General features: G+C 54.1%; 1 protein-coding gene across 1 annotated transcript; it reads right to left on the reverse strand.

The window, feature by feature from the left end:
• Nucleotides 1–11,349: 11,349 nt before the first annotated feature.
• FGFR4 (fibroblast growth factor receptor 4) lies at nucleotides 11,350–23,609 on the reverse strand. Its single transcript, XM_047778014.1, has 18 exons — nucleotides 23,458–23,609; nucleotides 20,249–20,392; nucleotides 19,277–19,540; nucleotides 19,104–19,184; nucleotides 18,817–18,983; nucleotides 18,133–18,256; nucleotides 17,288–17,478; nucleotides 17,024–17,162; nucleotides 16,217–16,410; nucleotides 15,964–16,109; nucleotides 15,756–15,877; nucleotides 14,405–14,515; nucleotides 14,126–14,316; nucleotides 13,338–13,460; nucleotides 13,181–13,251; nucleotides 12,806–12,943; nucleotides 12,137–12,242; nucleotides 11,350–12,038 (listed from the first exon to the last, which is right to left on the reverse strand). Exons 2-18 carry the CDS (start codon nucleotides 20,337–20,339, stop codon nucleotides 11,895–11,897), a joined length of 2,403 nt encoding a protein of 800 aa, XP_047633970.1. The 5' UTR covers nucleotides 20,340–20,392; nucleotides 23,458–23,609; the 3' UTR covers nucleotides 11,350–11,894.
• Between the last annotated feature and the right edge of the window lie 724 nt (nucleotides 23,610–24,333).

Below are 24,333 nucleotides of genomic sequence, written 5' to 3' on the forward strand. Positions count from 1 at the left end.
TTCACAGGATCCCTGCCCACAACCTCTATGCCTCCAGCCGGAGACACCCCCTCTGCCCCCTGGAGAGGCTAAAGCAAGACGCTGCATTTCTTGTGGCTTCCAGAAGGTGGCACCATCACCCAAGCGTATCCCCTCTACTCTGCTCCCAGTGCTGGAGACCCCCTCTCAGGATGCAATTACAGGGCAGTGACCAGAGAGGAAAGAGTGAAGAAAGTAGAGGAGCGGGCCGAGGAACCAAGGCACAGGATGGGTGTAGGGGTGGTGCTGGCTCTCTGTTGATTTTTTTCAGGGTCAAGCAGAGTATGTTTGTTGGTCGTAGATTTTCACCATTGTGTGCCCCACCCTCCTCCTTGCAGCCCCTCCTCAGGCCTCTGAAACACTCACAGGGACCCAGCCAGTTCACCCAACTTCTGGCCATTGCCCAAGAACCTCCAAGTTCTTGAACACTGTTCCCTCCCTCCCGCTCCCCCCACCCCCATCGCCTGACCACAATGGGGGCCTGCAATGCAGCTTGTGGTGCAGGATGGTGCTGGTTCCAGACCAGAGGATGGGAGAGGAAGTGGACTGTGGGTCGATGTTCATTATTTCTCTCACCTGGGGAGAGCATGTGTCTACTTTGGAGGTGCTGTCTCAGTTCCCAGCTCTAACCAAACCCTGCAACAGTCCCCCGTCTCCCCACATCTACACTAGCAGCACCTGACTCTCTGGTCTCTTCACTCCCCTGGGAATGAAATCTGCAGCCTGCAAGGCACTCAGTGGTGTGGCCTAATCTGGCTCCCTGTTCTCCCTCACTCTGTATGTGCTCAGATTCTCCCCACTCTTGCCTACCTCCAGACCTCTGCTAGACTGTTCCCTCTGCCTGGAATGCTTTTCCTCCCATTCACCACAAAGTTGAGCACGCCCCTCCTTCAATTCGAATATCACTGCCTCTTGGGGCCCTGCCCTGGGTAGGATCAGAGTCCATTTTGATCCCCCTTGTAGACACAGCTGCAGCCAGTCAACCTTCAGAGTCTGTGTTGATTATAGTCAGCGCTTTCTTGGGTGTTTATTTAATGTCATCTGTCCCCAACTCTAGATTTCCAGCTCCTCAGAGCAGGGGCTTGTCTTCATCACAGGGTATAACCACCGACTAGAAGACTAGAATGGTACCTGGAATATAATAGGTACTTGATAAATGTTTGTTGTTTTAGTGTGCCTTCCAGCCCTCTTCTGTCTGGTTTCTTCTTCAGCTTGAGCACCCACGTCATCACCTCCTCCAGAAAGCATCACTGACTCCTACCCCGGGTGCACACTGCTCCTGGCCTTCATGCCTTTGTTTTCTTTTCAATTCTCTCTGAGCCTCTTCCCCACTCATATCACCCCGCCTCCCAGGCTGCCACACTAATGATTTTTGTGTGTGTTCTTGTAACTTGTGTTTCTCTGTGTCATCATTTCTTTCATGCAAATGGCTTTGTGCTTCAGAGCTCATTCCATTTGTTGTTTTTTTTTTAAAGTAGTGTTGTTTGGAGTTCCCGTTATGGCTTGGCGGTGACGAACCAGGCTAATATCCATGAGGACGTGGGTACGATCCCTGGCCATACTCATTGGGTTAAGGATCCAGTATTGCCATGAGCTTCAGCATAGGTCACAGATGTGGCTTGGATCCCACATTGCTTTGACTGTGGCGTAGACTGGCAGCTACAGCTTTGAACTTCCATATGCCTCAGGTATGGCCCTAAAAAGACAAAAAAAAAAAAAAAGAGTTGATTTACAATGTTTTATTTCTTACCCTTTCCACTCAGCACTAGATTTTTGAGGGTCCTCCACACACGTAATCCATCCACCTGCCAGTGATGGACTCCAGATTGCCTCGGTCCCCTTCTCCATCCTTTCCCACGTGGTCATGTATGAAGATTTGGGCAGGGGGGACTGACATATTATATTCAGGATAGAATTGTTAGATCATAGAGTATGTGTTTATATAACTAGCTGAAAACTCCTAGGTGGCTCTGTGAGAGCTGTTCCCACAGTCCACGTGGGTCCCCCACATCCCTGCCGGCACTTGACATTCTCCAGCTCACTGACTTTTGCCAGTCGGATAAGTGCAAAATGAGAGCATCTCTTGCCTTATTCTTGAGTTTTAGGGTCTCCTCATAAGCTTGCTAACCTCTGATTTCTTTGTTTTTTGGTTCTTTTGTCTGTTCTTTTTTTTTTTTTTTTTTGGTCTTTTTGTCTTTCTAGGGCCGCACCCACGGCATATAGAGGTTCCCAGGCTAGGGGTTGATTGGAGCTGTAGTCGCCGGCCTACGCCACAGCCACAGCCAGCCAGCCAGATCTGAGCTGCATCTGCAACCTACACCATAGCTCATGGCAACGCCGGATCCTTAACCCACTGAGCAAGGCCAGGGATCGAACCCGCAACCTCATGGTTCCTAGTCGGATTTATTTCCGCTGCACCACGATGGGAACTCCTGTTTGTTCTTTTTTATGTCCATACCTACGCATATGGAAGGTCCTAGGCTAGAGGCTGAATTGGAGCTGCAGCTGAGGTCTATGCCACAGCCATAGCAATGCCGGATCTGAGCCGTGTCTGCAAACTACACTCTAGCTTGTGGCAATGACGGATCTAAGGTGAGGCCAGGGATCATACTCAAGTTCTCACAGAGACAACATTTGGTCCTTAACCCACTAAGGCGTTAAGAGAACTCCTGGTTCCCTTGTTAATCGCCTCATCATTACCATCTCTGTTGCCTTTTTTTTTTTTTTTTTTGTCTTTTTAGGGCTGTGCCTGCGCTACATGGAGGTTACCAGGCTATGGGTCCAATGGGAGCTATAGCTGCCGGCCTACACCACACCCACAGCAATGCTCTATCCAAGCCACATCTGCAACCTAACCACAGCCCACGGCAACGCTGGATCCTTAGCCCACTTAGCAAGGCCAGTGATTGAACCCACGTCCTTATGGATACTAGTCGGGTTCATTAACCACTGAGCCACAATGGAACTCCTCCCTGTAGCATTTTGAGATGTCATTTTCCTATGGGTTTGCAGGCCCTCCTTAGATGCCCCATGCTGTCCTTGACAGTGTGGAAGAATGCTGGCTTACAGGCGGATGCCCGGAGCCTTGATGCTCTAAGGGTAGTCCTGGTCCTAAGTCTCCCCACCTCCCAGGTTCCCAGCCCCACATTAATGGCTATCCCTTGGTGGACACTGTGGTGGTCATCACTATGGTCCTCTCGGGAGGCTCTGTGTGTATTTTGGGGGGACTGTCCCAGCTCTTACCCGAGCTGGGAAGCTTCTTTGAGATAACCTCTCCAGCCTGGAATATGAATTTTGAATCTGGGAAATTCATTCAACGTGTGTTCATTCTGCAAACATCTAGGGAGCACTTATTGTGCACCAGACCCCGTTGTCCAACACGCAGGTACAACGGTGAACAGGACCCTTCGGCTTCTCAGTTCCCTTCACGAGGTGGCATCCAATAACGAGTGAGCAAATAAGATAATTACAGAGCAAAGCAAACAAGGGGCTAAAAGATGGAATAACGGAAGGAGGACTTTAGCCAGGGTGGTCAGGAGAGGCCACTCTTAGGAGATGACCTTTGTTCTGACAGCCATCCAGAAGAACCAGGGGCCAGCATTCTAGGCAGAGTCCCAAAAGTGCAAAGGCCCTGAGGGTCTCATGAGCTTGCGGTGGTGGAGAAACAGAAAGAAGGTCACTGGGGCTGGAGACTAGCTGGGGGAGGGGTTTGTGAGGCATCTGGGCAGTGGGCAGGGGTCTGTTGAGGGGCCTGGGTTCAGCCTGCACTGGTGTGTGAAGCAGTGGGAGGGCATAGGGGGGCAGTGTGAGGGGGGACATGGTGAAGAAGGGGTTGGCCTTCCAGCTCTGAAACCAGCTCTGGTACAGCTCTGAAACTGGCTCTGGGACAGCCTGAGGTTTGGGCCAGGCAGGCTTGGAAGCTGGTGAGTCCTCAGAGAGGATACTTCTCTTCTCTGGTATTTTTTCTTTTCTTTTTTTTAGAAAAAAAAAATTCAGTATTCAATTTTTGTGGATAAATAATGCATGTATTGGGTACAAAAATCAAAAGAAACAAAGGTCCCCTCTCTCCTTTGACCCCAACCACTTGGTTCTTCTCCCCAGAAACAGCTATGGTGACCACTTGCCCATCCTTCCCAAGCAATCGCTTTCCTACCACCTCTGAGTGTGTTTCATGTGGCTTTGTTTCGAATTTTCCCCTCAGCAAATATAAGGTGGAGCAAATTCCTGGTCAGGACACTTAGAGCAGCCCCTTTGTGAAGGCTCTAGAACTGTCCTGTCAACACACAGCGATTTGTTTATTTATTTATTTTAGGGCCACACCCGCGGCGTATGGAGGTTCCCAGGCTAGGGGTCCAATCAGAGCTGTAGCCACCGGGCTACACCACGGCCACAGCAACGTGGGTTCAGAGCAGCATCTGCGACCTACACCACAGCTCAAGCAGTGTTGGATCCTCAATCCACTGAGCAAGGCCAGGGATCAAACTCATATTCTCATGGATACTAGTCAGATTCATTTCCGCTGCACCACAAAGGGAATTCCTACACAGCAATTTAAACTTACATTTTAAGTAATTAAAATAATGTAATCACTCCCTCAGTCACATGAGCCACATTTCAAATGCTCAATAGTCATCATGAGTCACGTGGCTATTGTGTTGGACAGATAGACAGGTCCCCTGCACAGTGCTGCTCTAGAGAATTCCGTGCTATCCATCATTTATCTCTAGCCTGTCTGCCTTCAGGGGTGGCTTAGAAGGGGCCACGCCCATAGAGGCAGATGCTCCTCTGTGTAAGTGCAGTGGGTCCCCAAAATGATAATAATCTCAGTCCCCCAGGATGCCCCAGGATCCAATAATCTCAGTCCCCTTTTGCAGAGTCGTAGAGTTTGCTGTCCAATATGGATCCTGGTGTCACAGCCCTGCCAGCCAACCTTCCTCTCCTGAGACCAGATTTCTGAGGGGCCTCAGCTGTTAAAGCAAAGAACCTCCTTGACCAGAAGCCTCATCATCATCCATACCAGGTCATTCAGTCATTTGACAAACCTTTGGCCTGCCCTGCACTGGATCTGACTTAGAAGTGGAGCCCATGAGGCCCCTGGCCTCAGTGATACAGAGAGAGCCATAATGGGTCATTCTAGTTGTGCATAGAGGCAGAATGCCCTGGCTGTGCTGTGAGATTGGCATGAGCTTCCTGGAGGAGGTGATAGCTGAGCCCAGGTCTGAAGGGAACTAGGGTGGCCTGGAGGTTCCAAGAGCTGCAACAAGCCCACAGCCATATGCCACCGGGCCAGCGGGTGCGATCAACAGGAACAGGTCAGGCTGAGCGCCAAAGACCAGCACAAGAACATGAGGCTGGCACTGGGGGGCCCGGAAGGGGCTGACGCTGTGGAATGTCAGTGGTGACTGGGTTGCAGAGGATGCGGGGAAAGGCTGGGTGAGTTCAGCTGTCGGCGATTTCACGCCACCTCCTCAGCCACTTCTTGGGGACAAGCCCCGGCCGTGGGGCCCAGGTGCCAATGAAGGTCAGATTTCGGTAGCAAGAGAATAAAAGATTTCCTCCCAAGGTGGGGGGGGGCTCTCTCCACCAGAGAGAGCTGCAGCTGCCTCACACACATACTCTGGGATTAGGCTAAATCCTACAGCAGGTGGAGGGCTGGAGGGGTCTCCCAGCTAGGGTCCTGGAGTGTGGGAAGGGGCAGGCAGTGGCTGCATACACCTGAGTGTGTCTGTACCAGGGAATGGGTCCTCTGTCCCTTCACACATCATTGTTGTGCCTCAGTTCTGGGAGGTGCTGTCCTGGGTGGGAGTTGGGGGGCGGGGCAAGGAGAGTAACCACTAAACTGGATCAAGGGCTGCAAGGACACAGGGAAGGGGTGATGCAAGAAGACTCAGAAAATGGGGGTAGTTTCCCCTGGGGAGCAGAGAGAGTGGGTACAAGGGGTTAGTTTTTCATTGAAATGTGTGCTGTTGAAGTTTTTGTTTCAATTACTTAAACCATGAACATGTAATGCCTCTTTATTTTTTATTTTTCCTTCTTCAGCAGCACCCACAGCATATGGAAGTTCCCGGGGCCTCCAGATCATTAACCCATGGTGCCACAATGGCAACTCCTGTAATGCCTCTTTAAAACACGATTTCCAGGAGTTCCTGTCGTGGCTCAGTGGTTAACAAATCTAACTAAGGGCCACGAGGTTGAGGGTTCGATCCCTGACCTCACTCAGTGGGTTAAGGATCCGGCGTTGCCCTAAGCTGTGATGTAGGTCACAGATGTGGCTCGGATCTGGTGTTGCTGTGGCTCTGGCGTAGACAGGCGGCTACAGCTCCGATTAGACCCCTGGCCTGGGAACTTCCATATGCCGCAGGTTTATGGCATATGGCAGGATTTACCTCAAATCTACCAAATAAATTCTGCGGTGGGAACCCAAGCCCCCCCCCAGGCAATTCTGAAACATGGTATAATTTTAGGACTACTGACCTAAAAACTATCAAAGCAGGAGTTGCCATTGTGGTGCAGCGGAAACAAATCCGCTAGGAACCGTGAGGCTTTGGTTTTGATCCCTGGCCTCACTCAGTGGATTAAGGATCTGGTGTTGCTGTGAGCTGTGGTGTAGGTTGCAGATGTGGTTCAGCTCCTGCATTGCTGTACCTATGGTGTAGGCCAGCAGCTACAGCTCCAATTCGATCCCTAGCCTGGGAACCTCCATATGCCACAAGCGCGGCCCTAAAAAGCAAAAAAAGCAAAAAAAAAAACAAAAAACAAAAACAAAAAACAAAACTATCAAAGCAGGGCTTGCCTCCTGGGGATCAACAGGTTGTGGGAAGGTGACTTTTGTGAACATCCTTCTCTACAGCAATGAGAGGCTCTGAATAAGGGGGCTCAACGTGAAGGAGGGCCCAACTAGAAATGAGGTCTAAGTGAGATTGAAAGGGTGGGTGGGGGAGGTCCCCTGTCGGATAGATGGTGTTTCTACAGCACTAGGTTCAATCCCTAGCCCAGCACAGCAGGTCACAACTGCAGCTCAGATCTGATTCCTCACCTAGAAACTCCCTAGGCTTCAGGGAAGCCAAAAAATAAAAAATGATAAAGGGTGAATGGGGCTTGGCCAGGTGAGAGGGGAAGAGGAGACTCCCCAGGAAGGAACAGTCTGAGTGAGGGCCCTGAGATGTCAGGGATGAAGGCCATAGGGCTGGACCTCAAAGTGCTGGGCATCTGCACTTAGGTATCGTGAATGCACTTCTGTGCATGGACATTCCATTAGCGGATGTCTCCTGCTTGGTGGAGATCCAGAGTCTCTTTTGGCCCTCAGAGGGGGCTCCAGGAATGAGCTCTGTAGTGGGAACCCCTATGTAGCCAGTCACTTCCTCCTTCTGAGCCTCAGTGTCCTCATCTGGGCATTGGGGGCAAGAACGCCTTCCTGGGAAGGCAAGGAATGAGATCATGGCAACCCAACCCTGGGGGCCATTCCCTCTTAAACCCCATGCAATAATAATAATAGCCAATTTGTTTTTGTTTTTGTTTTTTGGGGGAGAGCCGCACCCTCCGCATATGGAGATTCCCAGGCTAGGGGTCTAAGCGGAACTACAGCTGCCAGCCTTCAACACAGCCACAGCCACAGCCATGCCAGATCTGAGCCACGTCTTCGACCTACACCACAAGTCATGGCAACACCGGATCCTTAACCCACTGAGCGAGGCCAGGGATTGAACCCACATCCTCATGGTTCCTAGTCGGGTTTGTTTCTGCTGCGCCCCGATGGGAACTCCAATAATAGCCTTTTTTTTTTGTCTTTTTTTGCCATTTCTTGGGCCGCTCCCACGGCATATGGAGGTTCCCAGGCTAGGGGTCTAATTTGAGCTGTAGCCACTGGCCTACGCCAGAGCCACAGCAACGCAGGATCCGAGCCGCGTCTGCGACCTACACCACAGCTCACGGCAACATCAGATCCTTAACCCACTGAGCAAGGCCAGGGACGGAACCCACAACCTTATGGTTCCTAGTCGGATTCGTTAACCACTGAGCCACAACGGGAACTCCCCTGACTGATCTTTTATAACCACTCTCCAAAGCATGTTGTCCTGCCTGTGAGGGGCTCAGAGAGGATAACTTTGGTCACAGTACACCCCCCACCCCCATGAACACTCACACACACACTTTGTGGCCAGCCTGCCCCTCCCCCCCAGGCCCTGATTCCCTCCTGTTTCTTGGCTCCAACTTACCAGACCTGAATTGCTGTCTGTTGCTCTTACCAGATCCCTGACTGGCAGAGTCCAGAGGTGACCCAGTGCTTTTTCTACAGTCTCCCAAGGCCAGTGTCATGGCCTAAGAAGACAAAATGAGAGGGTCAGGCCCCAGATGCTGCCATGCTGTCCAGAGCAGGCTTGGGAGAGGGGAGATGGAACAGCAAGCAGCAAAATTGCATGAGGGAATTAGTAGCATCTGTCCCATTCTGACATGGGACATCAGGAATGTGGAAAGGGCCCAGCAAGCACGTGCCTGCCAGGGATGCTGGCAGGGAGGGGGCACAGGGTGGGCAGCTGAGCCCCTCTTGGTCCCCAAGACCTACCAGGCAGCAGCTGCTCCTGTCACTCTGATGAGTCTCGCATGTACACAGAAATGGCCAGGAACCTGAGTTGGAGGGTGGTCAACTCAGCTCTTTCCTTAGACCCCATTCCTTGTGACCCTTGGCCCACCACATCCTCAGTTTCTTTACCATTGAATTGGGGAGTTCTCTGGTGGCATAGCAGGTTAAAGTTCTGACGTTGTCACTGCTGTGGCTCAGGTCGCTGCTGTGGCACAGGTTTGATTCCTGGCCCTAAAACTTCTGCATGCCATGGCATGGCCAAAAAAAAAAAAAAAAATTTGGGGAAACTAATTTTTATCTGGCGAGGTTGTGGTGTGAGAGAGTGGTGGGTGGGTGAGCCTCACGGGCAGTGGTGGGCAGGGCAGTGGGCTCACGGTGGGAAAGTGGAAAATGATCATCTCCTTGTCCTCACACACGACTCTAACCTCCTAGCTCTTTACTTCCCCAGGGAGCCTCTGAGGGATCTGCCTCTCCCATGATCAGCTAAACTAGTAGAAACGTTCACTGGCCAGTGATCCCAGTGGGAGACTGGAGCTCAGTCAGAAAGTTAGAGGAAAAAAAAAAAAAAAAAAATATATATATATATATATATATATATATATATATAAAAGGAGTTTCCATCATGGCACAGCAGAAACGAATCCAACTAGGAACCATGAGGTTGCAGGTTCGATCCCTGGCTTCGCTCAGTGGGTTAAGGATCTGGCGTTGCTGTGGGCTGTGGTGTAGGTCACAGATGCGGCTCAGATCCCACGTTGCTGTGGCTCTGGCCTAGGCTGGTAGTCACAGCTCCAATTAGACCCCTAGCCTGGGAAACTCCATATGCCATAGGTGCAGCCCTGAAAAGACAAAAAGACCAAAAAAAAAAAGAAAAGAAAAGAAAAGAAAGTTAGAGGGGTTCCAGGGAGCCAGAGGTGTTCTTTTTTTTTTTTAGCCATGCCTGCAGCATGTGGATGTTCCTGGGCCAGGGACTGAAACTAAATCACAGCAGTGACTATGCTGGATCCTGCTGGGCTACCAGAGAACTCCCAGAGAGGGTTCTTGAGTGCAGAAGCATAAGCCAAGAGCTGATTATTATTATTATTACTATTTGCTTTTTAGGGCCGTGCTCATGGCATATGGAGGTTCCCAGGCTAGGGGTCCATTCGGAGCTGTAGCCACAGTTGGAGCCTACGCCACAGCCACAGCAATGTGGGATCCGAGCTACGTCTGCGACTGACACCACAGCACATGGCAATGCTGGATCCTTAACCTACTGAGCAAGGCCAGGGATTGAACCTAAAACCTTATGGTTCCTAGTTGGATTCGGTTCCACTGCACCACAACAGGAACTCCAGGCAAGAGCAGATTTTGGAAGCTGCCTGTGGAGTCACCTGCAAGGGCCTGGGTGGGAAGGGGATGGAGGAGATCTTGAGCAAAGAGAGGGACACTCAGGGCCGCTGCAGAGGCCAAGCACAGCTCTCAGATAAACAGTCAGCATAACCCACATGAACTCCACAGGGCGTCCTTCTGCAATCATGTGCTCATCCAAGACTCAGTTCATCCTAAACCCTAAGTCCTGGGAGGTAGGCACCCCACTCGTATGGGTAAAGAAATAGATGATCAGAGAAGTGAGAGCACAGGCCTTGGGACACTGGAAGTGGCAGGCTTTGAACTTCCCGGCTCCAAGTCCACTGTTCTCTCCAGTCATTAGGGAATGGGGCTCCTCTTGGGTTTTGGCTTGGTGCCTTCTTTTGAGATGGGGGTCCTGAAGGAGGTGCAATTTTGGGGGAAGAAGAGTAGTTCAATATGGGACATGGTGAGTCAGAGAGGGCACAGTGGGTGTGCCAAGAGACCCGGCGTAGGAAGAGAAGCATGGCCACAAGCTGCTTCTCCGTCTTTCAGGGTGGCCCCAGTTCCAAATCCTTAGAGCCAATCCTTTCTGCCTGGAATGTTCTTTCGGCCGCCCAAGGCTATGGGGGCCATGCAGGCAGCCTCCACAGAGGGTCTGTCCTCCAGGACAAGGCAGGAGAGAGCACCAGGCACTGGGTCAGGTACCTCCTCCTTGTGGTTCAGGGCCTGAAGAGCAGCAGTAACCGCTGGAATTGAGCCGGGGAAGGTTCCAGGCTCAGAGCCCTGGAAAGCTGATCCCTCTGCCCCTCCCCCCCCCCCCCCGCCAGGGGTGTTTGAGAACAGGGCTATGATGGCCTCCCCAGGGGAGGACCAGGCAGGCAGAGACAGCTGCAGCCCAACCAGGCGGCAACCAGCTGCTGCCTGGGAGACTGGCCAGGGTGGGGCGGGGCGGGCACAGCCCCCGCAAGCCCCCTGGCCTAAGCGGCAGAGCGTGGGAGCGGGCAGCAGCAGCCTCGAAGCTGAGTTTCAGGCTTTCACACTGTGTTAACGGTCAGCTTGGTTAATGCTGAGCAGATGGGGGAGGGGTGCTGCCAGCTCCCTTGGGGACAGTCCCAGGGCACGTACATGTGCAGAGGGTACAGGAGTCCCACCCAGGGGATGGTGCCGTGGGGACGACTCTGCCTGTGAGCACTCGTTCACACCATCATGTACACAAGATGGTGCCGGTAAGACGGACCAAGACAGAGGTGCACACAGGCTCCTGGCCTCCTGCCTCCGCTGCCCTGGAGGTGGATGTAAACCCAGGGCCTGGCATGGACCCCTTAGTCTGTGTCGCTCAGGCAAAACTCCCAGCTCTGGGATCTCTCCACCCTGTTCCACCTTCATCCGCTGCAGGGAAGACACCAGGCGCACAGAGGTTTATTTCAAAAAAATAATTTATAAAAGGCTATTTGCTTCTGTGTTTTTGGCAGGCTTCCAGCCTCTCAGCTAGCACAGGGGCCAATGCTCCTCCACCAAGATGCTGGCACAAGCAGCAGAGGGGAGGCTGGGGAGGCCTGGGGAAATAAGGTTCAGAGGCCAGGACCTCTCTTGATGTAGGGAAGCAGGGAGATTTAGGACAACCCTGCAGCCAGGACCGACGGAAGCCCTGGAACAAGGATGAAGCATCAAGGCCCATGAGGCCAAGCAGAACCTCAAAAGCCAATAGAACACTACGGCCATGACTCTAAGGCAAGGGCAGGGCCTTGAGACGACTTGAATTCTGGCTTGAGAAGCTGAGGCCGGAGCAGGAAGTCTCAACTAGGGAGCCCAGGACCAGAGACGGACCTCCCCAAAGCAGAACCAGAAATCTGGGACAGTACCCTTAAATCAGGACCTGGGGCTGCCAAGGTCAAACATCACCAGGTTGCGGCTGAGCCGGGAGACCCAAGGCTGCCAACTGGTACAACCTGGTGTCAACCGCTCACGTCTGCACCCCAGGGAAGAAGGAGCTGGGTCCCAGGGGCAGGGGCTCATGGCTGAAGACCGAGTCGCTGGAGGAGCAGGAGCTGCTGGCGTCCCCACCGGCGGGGGAGTAGGGTCCAAAGGTTAAGCGGAGGTCAAGGTACTATGGGGAACAGTGCTGGTTAGCCCTGGTAGTCAGGTTGCAAGAGGCCCAGAGGGCAATGGGCTGAGGGAGGTCAGGGGATAATAGGGGAGCAGTACCTCTTCAGAGACAGCCAGCAGGACCTTGTCCAGTGCCTCCACCAGCTGCTTGAAAGTGGGCCTCTGAGAGGGTGCTGCGTGCCAACACTCACGCATCAGCCCATACCTGGGAGAGGTTCGGGGGAAGGTCAGAAGGAGCCCCAGGCTTGGGTGAGGGGAAGACCTCACAGTCCTGAGTGGGAGGCGTGATGAAGAGGTGGGGTTTGAGGAGTTCCCCTTGTGGCTCAGAGGGTTAAGAACTTGACTAATATCCATGAGGATGTGGGTTCATTCCCTGGCCTGGATCAGTGGGTTAAGGATCCAGCATTGCTGTGAGCTGCTGCATAGGTCGCAGATACAGCTTGGATCCCGCGTTGCTGTGGCTATGGTGCAGGATGGCAGCTACAGCTCTGATTCAACCCCTAGCCTGGGAACGTCCATATGCCACAAGGTGTGGCCCTAAAGAAAAACAATAATAAAATAAAGTAAAAGAGGTGGGGTTTGATGCAGGCTAAGTGAGGCCATTCCATGGAAGGGTGTAGAAGCCAGGCCGGGAACTTTCTCGCTGGGCTGAGGAAGAGGCGGTGAGAGTGAGTTAGTGCTGACTACTCCCTACGGCCAGACCCTGAGGCCAAGGTCGGGGCAGAGGATGAGGACTGGAAAGTGGGGGAGAATGGGGTGAGGTCTCACAACTCTGGAGGGCAGTGTGGGGGCCGGTCCATCCGATGGCCCTCCCGTAGCAGCGAGAACAGCTCCTCCACGGGGATGCCAGGGTACGGGGAGCCCCCGAGGGTAAAGATCTCCCACAGCAGGATCCCAAATGACCACCTGGAGGCAGAATCCGGGTTCAGCGGGGCACAGCTTCACTCCCTACCTCTGGGACTAGGGTGGGGACCCCATAGGTATGACCCACCACGGGGGTGGGGATTAAGGGTTCATTTTTAGAGTCTGGACCCTTTCAGGTCTGTCCCAGGGCTGTGTGACCCTGGGCAAGTGCTTTGCCCTTTTTGTGGGGCAGGACAACGAAGGCTGGCAGACACCCCCTCCAGCTTCTAGGAGACTCACACGTCACTCTGGTGTGTGTAGACTCTGTCAAACAAGGCCTCAGGTGCCATCCACTTGACAGGCAGGCGGCCCTGGCGGGGAGAAGGCACATTGCTGCTGAGCCTCACAGGTGCCGGTGATGCCCCGCCCCACCCAGCTCTGCCCAGTCTCCCCTCACGTTGCTTGTTTTCTTGTAGTAGTCAATATGGTGGATGCCTCGGGCCAGCCCAAAGTCAGCGATCTTCATCACATTGTCCTCAGTCACCAGCACGTTGCGGGCAGCCAGGTCCCGGTGGATGCACTGAGGGCAGGGCAGGGGACTTCGGTTTAGGGATCACCCACCCATTTTACAGATAAGGACATCAAGATTTAGAGAGGGGAAACCAGGAAGTTCCCCGGCGATCTACTGGTGAGGATTTGATTTCACCACTGTGGCCTGGGTTCAGTACCTGGTCTGGGAACTGAGATCCCATATCAAGCAACTGCACGCCATGGCCCCCCACCAAAAAAACAAAAAACAAACCAAATCAAAAAAGAAAAAACCAAAGAGGTGAAACCTAGGCCAACTAACTTCAGGGCCCACACCCTCTGTCTTGCATTGTCTCTTCCTGCCTATAGGGTAGAGAGCATGTGAAGAAGGAATGGGAACACACAGTGTCAACTGTGCATAGATGAGGGAGACAGAAGGACCTAGGGACACTTCCAGTAGCAAAAAAGAGACACAAGGAAGAAGTTGGGGACATTTAATGCAGGGCATGAGGAGTTCCCTTGTGGTGCAGTGGGTTAAGGATCTGGCATTGTCACCGCAGCAACTGGGGTCGCTGCTACAGCTTGGGTTTGATCCCTGGCCTGGGAACTTCCACATGCTGAGGGCGAGACCAAAAAGGAAAAAAAAAAAAAAATGCAGGGCATGAAAGGGTGGCAATGGAGCAGTTGGAGTGGCCAAGAGCCTTGCACTGACTGTACCTTTTGTGACTCCAGGTACTGCATGCCTCGGGCCACCTGATATGCGCAGGAGACCAGGGCAGGGAAGGAAAGTGGTCCCTCACTGCTCCGAGGCCCATCAGGGCTGAGGTCAGGGCCTGGGGGGCGGCGGGCCCGCAGGAACTCCCGCAGGTTTCCCTTGGCAGCACACTCCACAATCACGTACAGGGGCCCTATGGAGGCAAGGAGGGGACAGGGACACTGCTGAGGCTGTGGTTCCCGGCTCCAACCATCCCTGCTCCTAGCCCTGCCCCGCCCCACCTTCCTGGGTGCAGACTCCCAGCAGATTGATGATGTTCTTGTGTCGGCCAATCAGCTTCATCACCTCCATCTCAGAGACTAGGTCAGCCAAGTCCTTGTCAGAAGCATTGTCTGCAAGGATGACAGCCAGAGTGACAATGAAAGGGAGGCTTTGGGTTGATGATAGGATGTGGAGTCCTGGACCAGGAGTCAAAAAGATCTGGGTCTTGAGTTCCCTGGTGGCCCAGGGGGTTAAGGGTTTGACATTGCCACTGCTGTGGCATAGGTTCTGTCCCTAGCTTGGGAACTTCTGCAGGCCTCAGGTGTGGCCAAAAAAAAAAAAAAAAAAATCTAGGCCTGAATCCCTGCTGGGCTGTGTGGTCTTGTAAAAGTCTCTTAACCTCATCTTTGAACCTCAGAATCTTCTCATATGACATGGGACAGTGGATCGGGCCCTACTCTCACAGTGGATCGGCAAGAATGCAACGAGATCAAGGATCTAGAAGTGGTAGGCCTGCCAGTGAGTGGGGGCAGGAAATAGGAGAAAGGGGGAAGATTTCTGAATAGGAAGGAAGCCCTGTCTGGAGGGCTTGGCGTTCGTCCCTGCATGGGGTGAGAGCTCCTGGGGGCGGGAAGCAGGCTGGCGCCCTAAGGTCTGTCTGACCAGGGCCTGGCGTCCATCAAGCCTGGGAATTTAGGGAGCTGTCAGTGGGGGCACAGCTTGGGGAGGCCAGGAAGAAGCTGTTCCGTTCCAGCTTCTCTTGAGAAGGGGCTGAGGACCAGGGGCTGAGCCCCCGGACCTGACCTGTGGCCCCAAGTCAATGACATACCCTCCCCACCAGAACTTGCAATGCACATTTCTCAATCGCTGCCTCCCAGAAAGTGCCAGGTGGCCCCAGCTGTGCAGAGAGGAGTGGCTGGGGAAGCAGAACACAGTTTAGGCCGTTTTTACAGAGGGGGCTGGGAGACAGCAATGGATCTCAGGTGTGTCCTGAGAACCTGGGGGGCTGCTGCCTGGGCTTGTGGACACAGGGGACCAGGAGGAAGCTGAGGATGTAACTTGCGGGGGAGATTGTGGGGGAATGAGGTGGAGGCCTTCAAGGCTAACAAGGTTTCTTGAGGTCAAGGCTGACATGGGGTATGAAACCCATCACCCCAAACCCTTGTAGTCATCACCATCCCAGTGGTGATGACTTTATGCACCAGGCACTTTGCATGAACCTCAGGCTGGGAGGCAGGGACCATTATTTACCCCATGTGATACATGAGGAAACTGAACCTCAGAAGTGACTTGTCAGGGTCTGCAGCAGAGTTGGGCCCTGTCCATTAGTCCCAAGGCCACAGTGTCTCTCCCCCAAGCTGCCATACTCACCCTTAAGCATCTTGACAGCCACGGTGCTGGCTTGATCGGGCCGGGTGGGGTCCATGCCAAAGGCCTCTGCACATACCACCTGCCCGAAGCAGCCCTCACCCAGGGGCTTTCCGAGCACCAGCCTGGAGATGAGAGAGATGAAGCCTCCATCACCAGGGCAACATTCCTGCCCAGAGTCTGATCCCTATCCTCAGCCTGCACGGCATACCTGTCCCGGGGGAACTCCCACAGTGGGTCGAGAGGTAGGTCTAGACTCACGAGGCCAGCGAGCAATGGGGGGCCGCTGGAGGAGAGACGGACACCCCGCACCAGAGACGAGCTTGACTTGGCTGAGGAGCCCGACTCCAGGGAGAACTGCAAAGTGAGAGAGTCGGTGGGTCTGCTGAAGCCTGGCTGAGGGTGGAAAGCAGGCCAACAGCCTGCCTACAGAGACAGGAGGTGGGGGACAGGATGGCCGGTACCTGTCGTGCCAAGGGGAAGCGGGAGAGTTTCTGCACGGTGGCGGGCTGCCGGGGGTGCCGGCCGTGGAGCACCTGCCGGCGATACAGCCCGGCCAGCAGCAGAAGCACAAGCAAAGCCAGAGAGCCTGATGCGTACAGGATGACATCCGTGTACCTAGCCTCGGGCCCTGCTGCCGTCCACGTGAGGTCCTCTTCTGCCCACAGACAGATACACAAAGACAGATACCTAACCAGTCGGTGGTCAGATGGCTGACCCACCCCCTCCCACCGAGACCCTCATAGGTTCCAACACACAGAGACACACACCAAGAAAACTGCATTTAGGGAGTTCCCACTGTAGCTCAGCAGTAATTAACCCGACTGGTATCCATGAGGATGCAGGTACCATCCCTGGCCTTGCTCAGTGGGTTACGGATCCGGAGTTGCCGTAAGCTGTGGCTTGGATCTGCCGTTGCTATGGCTATGGCGGGCAGCTGCAGCTCCAATGGACCCCTAACCTGGGAACTTCCATATGCTGCAGATGTGGCCCTAAAAAACAAAAACAAAAACAAAAACAAAAACAAAAAAGAAAGAGAGAAAAAAGAAAATTGCATTTATACCCAATCCCACATACCCACACCCCAGAGGGCCACACAGTCACCTGTGAACACGCCCAGAGGGACTGCTATGTGCAGAATCAAACTAACAAATCCACACGCCACATCCCAAATCCAGACCCCACAGGCCAAGGAAGACCAGCAGGTTCACAGACCAGTGCCAGACCACAGCAGAATCCCACAGCCTCTCCTGGCCCCCGTAGAAACTCACCTGGCAACACCGTGAGCCAAGCTGACTGGTAGGAAAGGCCGATAGAGTTGCCTGCCAGACAGGTGTATTCACCTGCGTCCTCGGCAGACACATTCCGAAGGTATAGGACCTCCACCTCTGAGCTATTGATGTCTGCTGTCTGGGGGACATATTCAGGGGTCACAGCAGGGTCTGGGGCCACACTGTGGCTGGAAAGGGAGCTGGGGACCACCACCCACTCCCCACAGGAGAATGGTAGGGCTCAGGTGCTGGTAGGGACTAGACCTTTAAGACTTGCACATAGGGGAAGCCGTCGGCACCAAAGCTGCTGCCGTTGATGACAATGTGCTTCAGCCACTGGATGTGAGGCTGGGCATCGCTGTACACTTTGCATAACAGCTCCACGTCGCTGCCCACTACAGCTGTGGTATTGGCTGGGAGCCCCGCCTGCAGGATGGGCCGGTGCGGGGACCTCTCTGGGGGCCAGGCCGGGATGTCAGCCCTGACTGGTGGCACCACTTCCAGCCTCCCCACAGCTCAAGAGAGGGACCTTCCTGATACTCAGCTCAGACCTTGTTCCTCCCCTTCTTACCCTGTTTAAACCTTCCATGATTCTCCACTGCCTTTGCTGTCAAGGACAACTTTTTCATCTATCACTCAAAAACCCTCTAGGCCTGGCTCCCTGCTTAAATGCCATACCCCAAGCTCTACCTGCCCACAACTGCGTTGTATTCTCCTTTTTTTCTTTTTGGCTGTACCCACAGCACACGAAACTTCTCAGGCCAGGGATCGAACTTATGCCACGGCAGCAACCTGAGCCACAGCAGTGACAACACCAGATCCTTAACCCACTGAGCCATAAGGTAATTCCTGCATTGTATTCTTTACGTCTAGGGCCTTTACCCAGTCTGTGCCCTCTGCCTGGATGTCTTTATCAGTTTCCCTCTCAATGACCTTTGCTCTTCCAGGTGTGCATGACCCCCCTGTGCTTCTTTGGACCCATCTGGGCACTTTGAGGAGCTTGAATGCGTCATCTAAGACTAAATCCATCTTGTCTGTCAGACTGGGTCCCATCTGAGGGCAGGGCAGGACTCCCACCCCCACACCGCCTCACCCCCTCGCCCGCTCACCCAGTACATCCAGCAGATAGCTGTAGCGGATGCTGCCCAAAGAGTTCTCCACGAGGCAGGTGTATGTGCCACGGTCCGAGGGCACCACGCTTTCCATCACCAGGCTCCAGTGCTGGTGGCGCAGCTGGGGGCAGGGGAAGTGTCCACAAAGGGCCACTGAACCATGCCCATCCAGGGGACCAGGGCGTGAGGAGGCTAAATCCTGCCCACAGGGGTCTTTGAAAGCTGTCTGGGCTCTGGAGAGGCCAGGTCAAGGCCAGGGACTTTGGGACAAAGAAGGCTCCAAGAAGTATCTAAGCCCTGGGTTTAAGTCTTTGAGTTTTAGCTTTACTTCTTCCAAGCTGTGCCACCTTGAACCAGCCTTTGCTCTCTCTGAGTCTCTTCCTCTGAGACTACAACCTAGAGCTGACCCTGCAGGGTCTCTTCATGAGGATGAGTTGCTAAAACATACCGATACCTGCCGATCAGTGATCCTTCCCACTTTATAAATGGAGTCGCTAAAGGTGAGAGGTTAAGTCACTTGCTGGAGAGTGGCAGCTCTGGTGGACAACCAGAGCTGTCCAAGTCCACAGTCTAGTGCTCCTTCTGGGGCCCCACAGGTGCCTTCCTCATTAGGGAAAGAAGTGCGGGTTTGATTTGAGGGGACCGATGGAGAGCAGATGGTCTTGGCACCCAGAGACTCACCCGAATGCCTCCAATGCGATTCTCCCCATGGAAGTCCTGTCCATCCTTAAGCCAGCGGATGGTGGGCATGGGGTTGCCTGCCGCTGGACAGCGGAACTTGACAGTGTTCCCAGCAGGCACTGCATGTAGTTTCTTCTCCATGCGCTGGGGGTGTGTCCAGTAGGGTGCTGGAGGGGAGGAGAAGGGAGAGCTCAGGGTCCCCAGGAGGACCACTTGTTTCTACACAGGTCGCTTCTCAGTGACTAGCCAGGAGGTAGGGAAATGAGTCCTTGAAGACTCATACTGACCTTGCTGGGCGTAAATGTGCCCATTCGAGGGGCCACTGTGGGTCCTGGGGTCCTCATCACCGTTGCTGGAGGTCATGGAGTCTATGTCAGGGACAGAGGGAGGCAATTTGAGGTCCAAGGTAGACAGTCTCTCTCCCCAGCTCTCTCCCTTAGCCCCTGCCAGACCCTCTTACCATCCATAACCAAGGTGACATTGTGTAGGACAAGCATGGAGCCTCGTGCCAGGCAGAAGTATTGGCCAGCATCCTCGGGTAGGAAGCTGGCAATCTCCAAGCGGCCTCTCCAGCCTCGTACTCGGCCAGCAGGTGCCAGGCGACTGCCCTCCTTGTACCAGTGGCCACTACGCTCAGCCCGCCCACAGCATAACCGCACAGACTGCCCAAGGACCACAGTCAGCTCCTGCTCTTGCTCCTCCGGGCTGGGGGCCAGGCAGGGCTCTGTGGGCCCAGGACAGAGGTCAGTGAGCCCCATAGCCCTGACTGAGTCAGCCCCCTGCATACTGAGAACATGCTGCACACACTGGGCACAAGCACCCTTCGACATGCTGGACACCCAGTGCTCCTTGACCTTCACACAACCACATGCTACAGGTGCTACACGCAGGGATAATGCCACACCTCTGGTGTATATCACACACACAGTGCGTAGCACACATGCTGGACAACACATGCCACTGCCCAAGAAACACACACACACACACACACACACACACACACACAAGGCACATGCTATAACTGCTCTATGCATAGCTATAGCTATGTATAGGGCACACGCCACCCCTCTGGAGCACATCTCACTCACTGTGCATACACCACACATGCTGCCTGGGCCTCCCAAGCCACACACCTAGTGCACAGAACATACACACACCTACACACCCACACACACAGCCAAGGGGCTCACCGCCAGCTCTGCAGCCCAGTTCAGGGCCTGCACCCTGCAAGGCCAGTCCTCTCTTATGGACACAGAGATGGATGGACACTTGCTGGGAGCCAGCCACTGAGACTCAATGGTTGGGTCCTGCCCCGCTGCCACCTCCTCAGGGCCTGGGCCAGGATCCTCTCCAGCTTTGCTCAGCCAGCAGCCCCCTCCTGATGCCCACTCTTTTCTACCCCTGCCACCCTCTCCTGTTTTCGAGGCCATACCCAGCTCCGTTTCCTCAGAGGCCTCAAGAGACAAAGCTGGAGCCCCAGGCACTGCCAGCAGGACCCCCAACAGGGCCAGCAGCAGCTGCATCTCCTTCCTGCTACTCACAGGGACCCAGGCTGGGCCTCTCTCCGACTGCCTTCCTGAAACAGAGAAGGCAAAGAACTCCTGCTAGATGTGCACCTTTGCTGGTGCTATGCCCCTGTTTTGCAGGTGAGGAAACTGAGACAGGAAATGGCCTGAAGGCTTGTCCAAGCCCCCAACCAGGCAACAGCAGGGCAGAGACTAGAACCAGCTCTGCTACTGCCAGAGCCCAAGGCTTCCCCACAGTAGGTTGTGCTGGGGAGGGGTGGGGATGGGGGGCATTTGGGCTTCCTGCTCTCCCTGGGTCCTGCTGAAACCTTGGCACAAGTTCACAGAAAGGGCAGTTTTGGGATTCTTTCCTTAGAGGGAAGCAGAGAATGGAGATATATCTTCTGCTCCCTCTCAGCACACATAATTTATTTTTTGCTGAATAAATGAATTTATTACTGAAGAGCCAAAAAAAAAAAAATCTGAAATATAATACAAGGCCAAATATCAGCATCTGGATGTTATCTGATCTGATCCCCACTCTTTAGCGCATTGCTGACATTTCCATGACCAGCTTTGGATACCTCCAGTGGCAGGGCACTCACTACTAACAAGGCAGTACATTTTATGGCAAGTGGAAGCTCTCTCTCTTTTTTTTTTTGTCTTTTTAGGGCCACACCCATGGCATATGGAAATTCCCAGGCTAGGGGTCGAATCAGAGCTACAGCTGCAGGCCTATACCACAGCTCACAACAAAGCCAGATCCTTAACCCACTGAGTGAGGTCACAGATCAAACCCAAGTCCTCCTGCATACTATAGTCAGGTTTGTTACCGCTGAGCCATGACAGGAACTCCTTTCTCTCTCCCCCCCCCCCTTTTAAGGCCACACCTGTGGCATATGAAAGTTCCTGGGCTAGGGGTTGAATCCAGGGCTAGGGGTTGAATCCAGCCATAGCAACACCGGATCCGAGCTGTATCTGTGACCTATGCTGCAGCTTGTGGCAACAGCAGACCCTTAATCTACTAAGCAAGGCCAGGGATCAAAACTGCATCCTTGCCAACACTCAATATGTCGGGTTCTTAACCCACTAAACTACAAAAGAAGTCCTCTCTCCTGCAAGGCATGCAGAAGTTCCCGGATCAGGGATCAAAGCTAAGCCAGAGCAGCGGCAATGCTGAATCCTTAACCCACTGAGCCACCAGGGAACTCTCAGAAGTTCTTTCACACTCTGAACCAAAACTGCATTCTGGAGATACTTCTGTTTTCTGTGCTTCCACAACTCCATCTGAGGCAACACAAGCTCTTGTAAAGGATGTACACTCTAGTGTCTGACAGAGCCAGGATCAAATCCTGACTCTTACCAACTTGCAAGTCCCTGTCCCTCTCTGGGCCACTCTCCTCCCAGGACTACTTTGAGGATAAAAGAGAATGTATGTAGGAGGTGGGCACACATAATGTTGGAATGTTCTCTTCTCCATCCTCCTCCCCATGATTGTCACCCTGGGTCTGCCCTTGGCCAGGGCAGTCACCTCTCTCTGTGGTGCTATTCACCTCAAGTGTGATGTACACACACACACCCCATCCAATTACCCTCCTCCAAATGCTACCAAGGATGTCTCCATCCCCCAAGAGGAACACTCAAAACCGAACCTCAGCCAGGGCAAAGGAAGAGGGTGACCAGTGTAGTTCCAGGGGTCTACCAGCTATCACTTGGGGCTGGGTAACAGGTGGCGCTGGTGTTTCTAGATCTACCTTGCCCAGGAGTTCCATCGCACCCTCTCTACTTAGCCTCTTTTCCCTCTTCAGCTCTGCTTCTGAGGCAAGTGGCACTCGGTGTGTTCTGGCCAAAGTTATTATCTCCCGCTTCAAACTGCTCCTTCCCTGAGTTGCCTCCAACAACTGGGGCATCACTTTCCAAACGCCTCTCCAGTCCATCCCTCTTCCCCTGCTTGAATCTAGAGCATGCCACGGTCATCTCTAGCTTGGACCTTTGCAAACATCTCTCTGGGTTCTCCAGCAGGGCTTCAAAAATGACAAGTCTGGGAAGTTCCCTGGTGGCCTAGTGGTTAGGACTCTGTGCTTTTCACCACTGTGGTCCAGAGTTCAATCCCTAGTCTGGGAACTGAGATCCCACATCAAGCTGATTAAAAAAAAAAAAAAAAAAAGTCTGTCCCACCCCAGCTTACAAGCCCTTAATGGCTGTCTATGTGCAGCAGGACCCAGTCCACACTGTTTATCCAGCATCCTAGGCCTCCCTCCATGCCCTTGTCCCTATCTTTGGCTGCACATTCTGCTACTTCAGTACTGTTAAACCATTAGTTTTCAAAACTGCACGTCTTCTCTCTTGCCTATACCTCCGTGCTCCCCATTTCTCTTTTCCACATAGCTCAGAAGACACAATTTCCACTATCTCTGTGCCCATCACTGGCTTCCACTGCCCTTCCTCTGTGAAATCCCCTCACCCTGCTCTGCTCTGCAGAAAGGGCGGCTCTCTGGGTTGGGAGTGGAGTGGGAGGTCCAGGGATTTTTATCCCACCCCCAGGCTACCCTGACCTCAGAACCTTAGTCCAGTCACAAGCGGCCTCTGACCGACGGCCCAGCACGTGGGGCCGAAGGGCCTGACTCTGGCACAAATAGTCCTGTGTTCTCCAGCCTCTCGCACCCAAGCGCTGGGGGACCCTGGACAAATGACTGCACCTCTCAGAGCCACAGCCTCCTTATCTCTACCCGGAGCCCGCACTCAGGTGCGGGACAGAGGGACCAGGGCGCTCTTCCTCCTCCACCCCTACCCAGCCTCGCTGGGGGCAAATGCCAGTCACGGGTCCTGAAGGAGAGCTACAGAGACAGCCGGCCCGCCCCCGCCCCGGTGGGCAATGAGTAACCAGCTCCGCGGCCCGGGTGCTCTTTGGACAGAGCGGGACAAAAGGCCCTGTGTGCGCTGCGGGTTACTGATTTACCGTCCCCATCAACCCCCGCCCCCCCAACCGGCTGAGCGGACGCCTAGGTCCTCAGTGCTGGGAGGGGTCAGCTCCCAGTCCCGCCGCCGCTCGCCCCCTGGCGGCTGGGAGCGCAGCCTGGTCCCGGCTCACCTCGAACCTCCGTGGACCCGCTTCCAGCACAGGGTTCCGACTCACCTGGGTCCTCTGCAGCCCGGCTCCCAGCTTCCACCAGCCCCGACCCCTGCGCCCAGTGGGGATGGCAGGCTCAGCCCGGGAGCTGCTCAGCCCCGGGCGGGAGAGCCAGGAATGCACCCGCGACAGCGGCGTGGCCGCGGGGCGGCCCCGCGCCCCGCCCACCTCAAGTTTCGCCTACTTTGGGCTCCTCCCCTCCTGGACCAGCTCTGTCCTGACAGAGACTGGGCCGGGAACAGCCCAGTGCCCCGCCCATCTCAGGCCTGGAGGCCTGGCCCCTCCTGGACCAGTTCCTGACAGCGGGTGGCATGGCGTCCCGCCCACCTGGAGATCAGTCCTCGAACCCATCAGCGCCCAGCGGCCTACGGGGCGGGGGGGGGGCAATCCTAGCTGGCACATCCCTTCCGATTCTGCCTTTATTTGCCTCACCCAGGCCAGGCTTCCAAGTTCTAGTCCATTGCTCCACCTCCTGCACTTCATCCCTCTGGGGACAAGACCCAGCAGTCCTGACCCGCCATTTCCGTAGACTCTGGCTTAGTCTGGCTCCTTTGTCTTCTGCGCAATTGTCATACAGTAGCTAGTAGACCTACCCAGCTTGTACCCCCATCCGTTCTCTGAACAACTTTCAGAGTGATTTTTTTTCTTTTTTGGCCGCCTCCGGCCTGTGGAAATTCCTGGTCCAGGGATCGAATCCATGCCACAGCAGCGACCCAAGTCACTGCAGTGACAACGCAGGATCCTTAACCCGTTGTGCCACAAGAGAACTCCCAGAGTGATATTTAAAATACAAATATGGGAGTTCCTATTATAGCTCAGCCATAACAGTAACCTGACTTAATATCCATGAGGACAGGAGTTGTATCGCTGCCCTTGCTCAGT

The sequence above is a fragment of the Phacochoerus africanus genome, chromosome 4 (genome assembly GCF_016906955.1).
Source record: "Phacochoerus africanus isolate WHEZ1 chromosome 4, ROS_Pafr_v1, whole genome shotgun sequence".
Taxonomy (NCBI): Eukaryota; Metazoa; Chordata; class Mammalia; order Artiodactyla; family Suidae; genus Phacochoerus; species Phacochoerus africanus.

Excerpts from the sequence above, each read along its gene's own strand:
- FGFR4 (XM_047778014.1), bottom strand. The coding sequence starts at position 20,339 with ATGCAGCTGCTGCTGGCCCTGTTGGGGGTCCTGCTGGCAGTGCCTGGG. Across the intron at positions 15,878-15,963 it reads TGGGAGTTCCCCCGGGACAG|GCTGGTGCTCGGAAAGCCCC; the intron begins GTATGCCGTGCA and ends TCTCATCTCCAG. Across the intron at positions 13,461-14,125 it reads AGTACCTGGAGTCACAAAAG|TGCATCCACCGGGACCTGGC; the intron begins GTACAGTCAGTG and ends CCCTGCCCTCAG.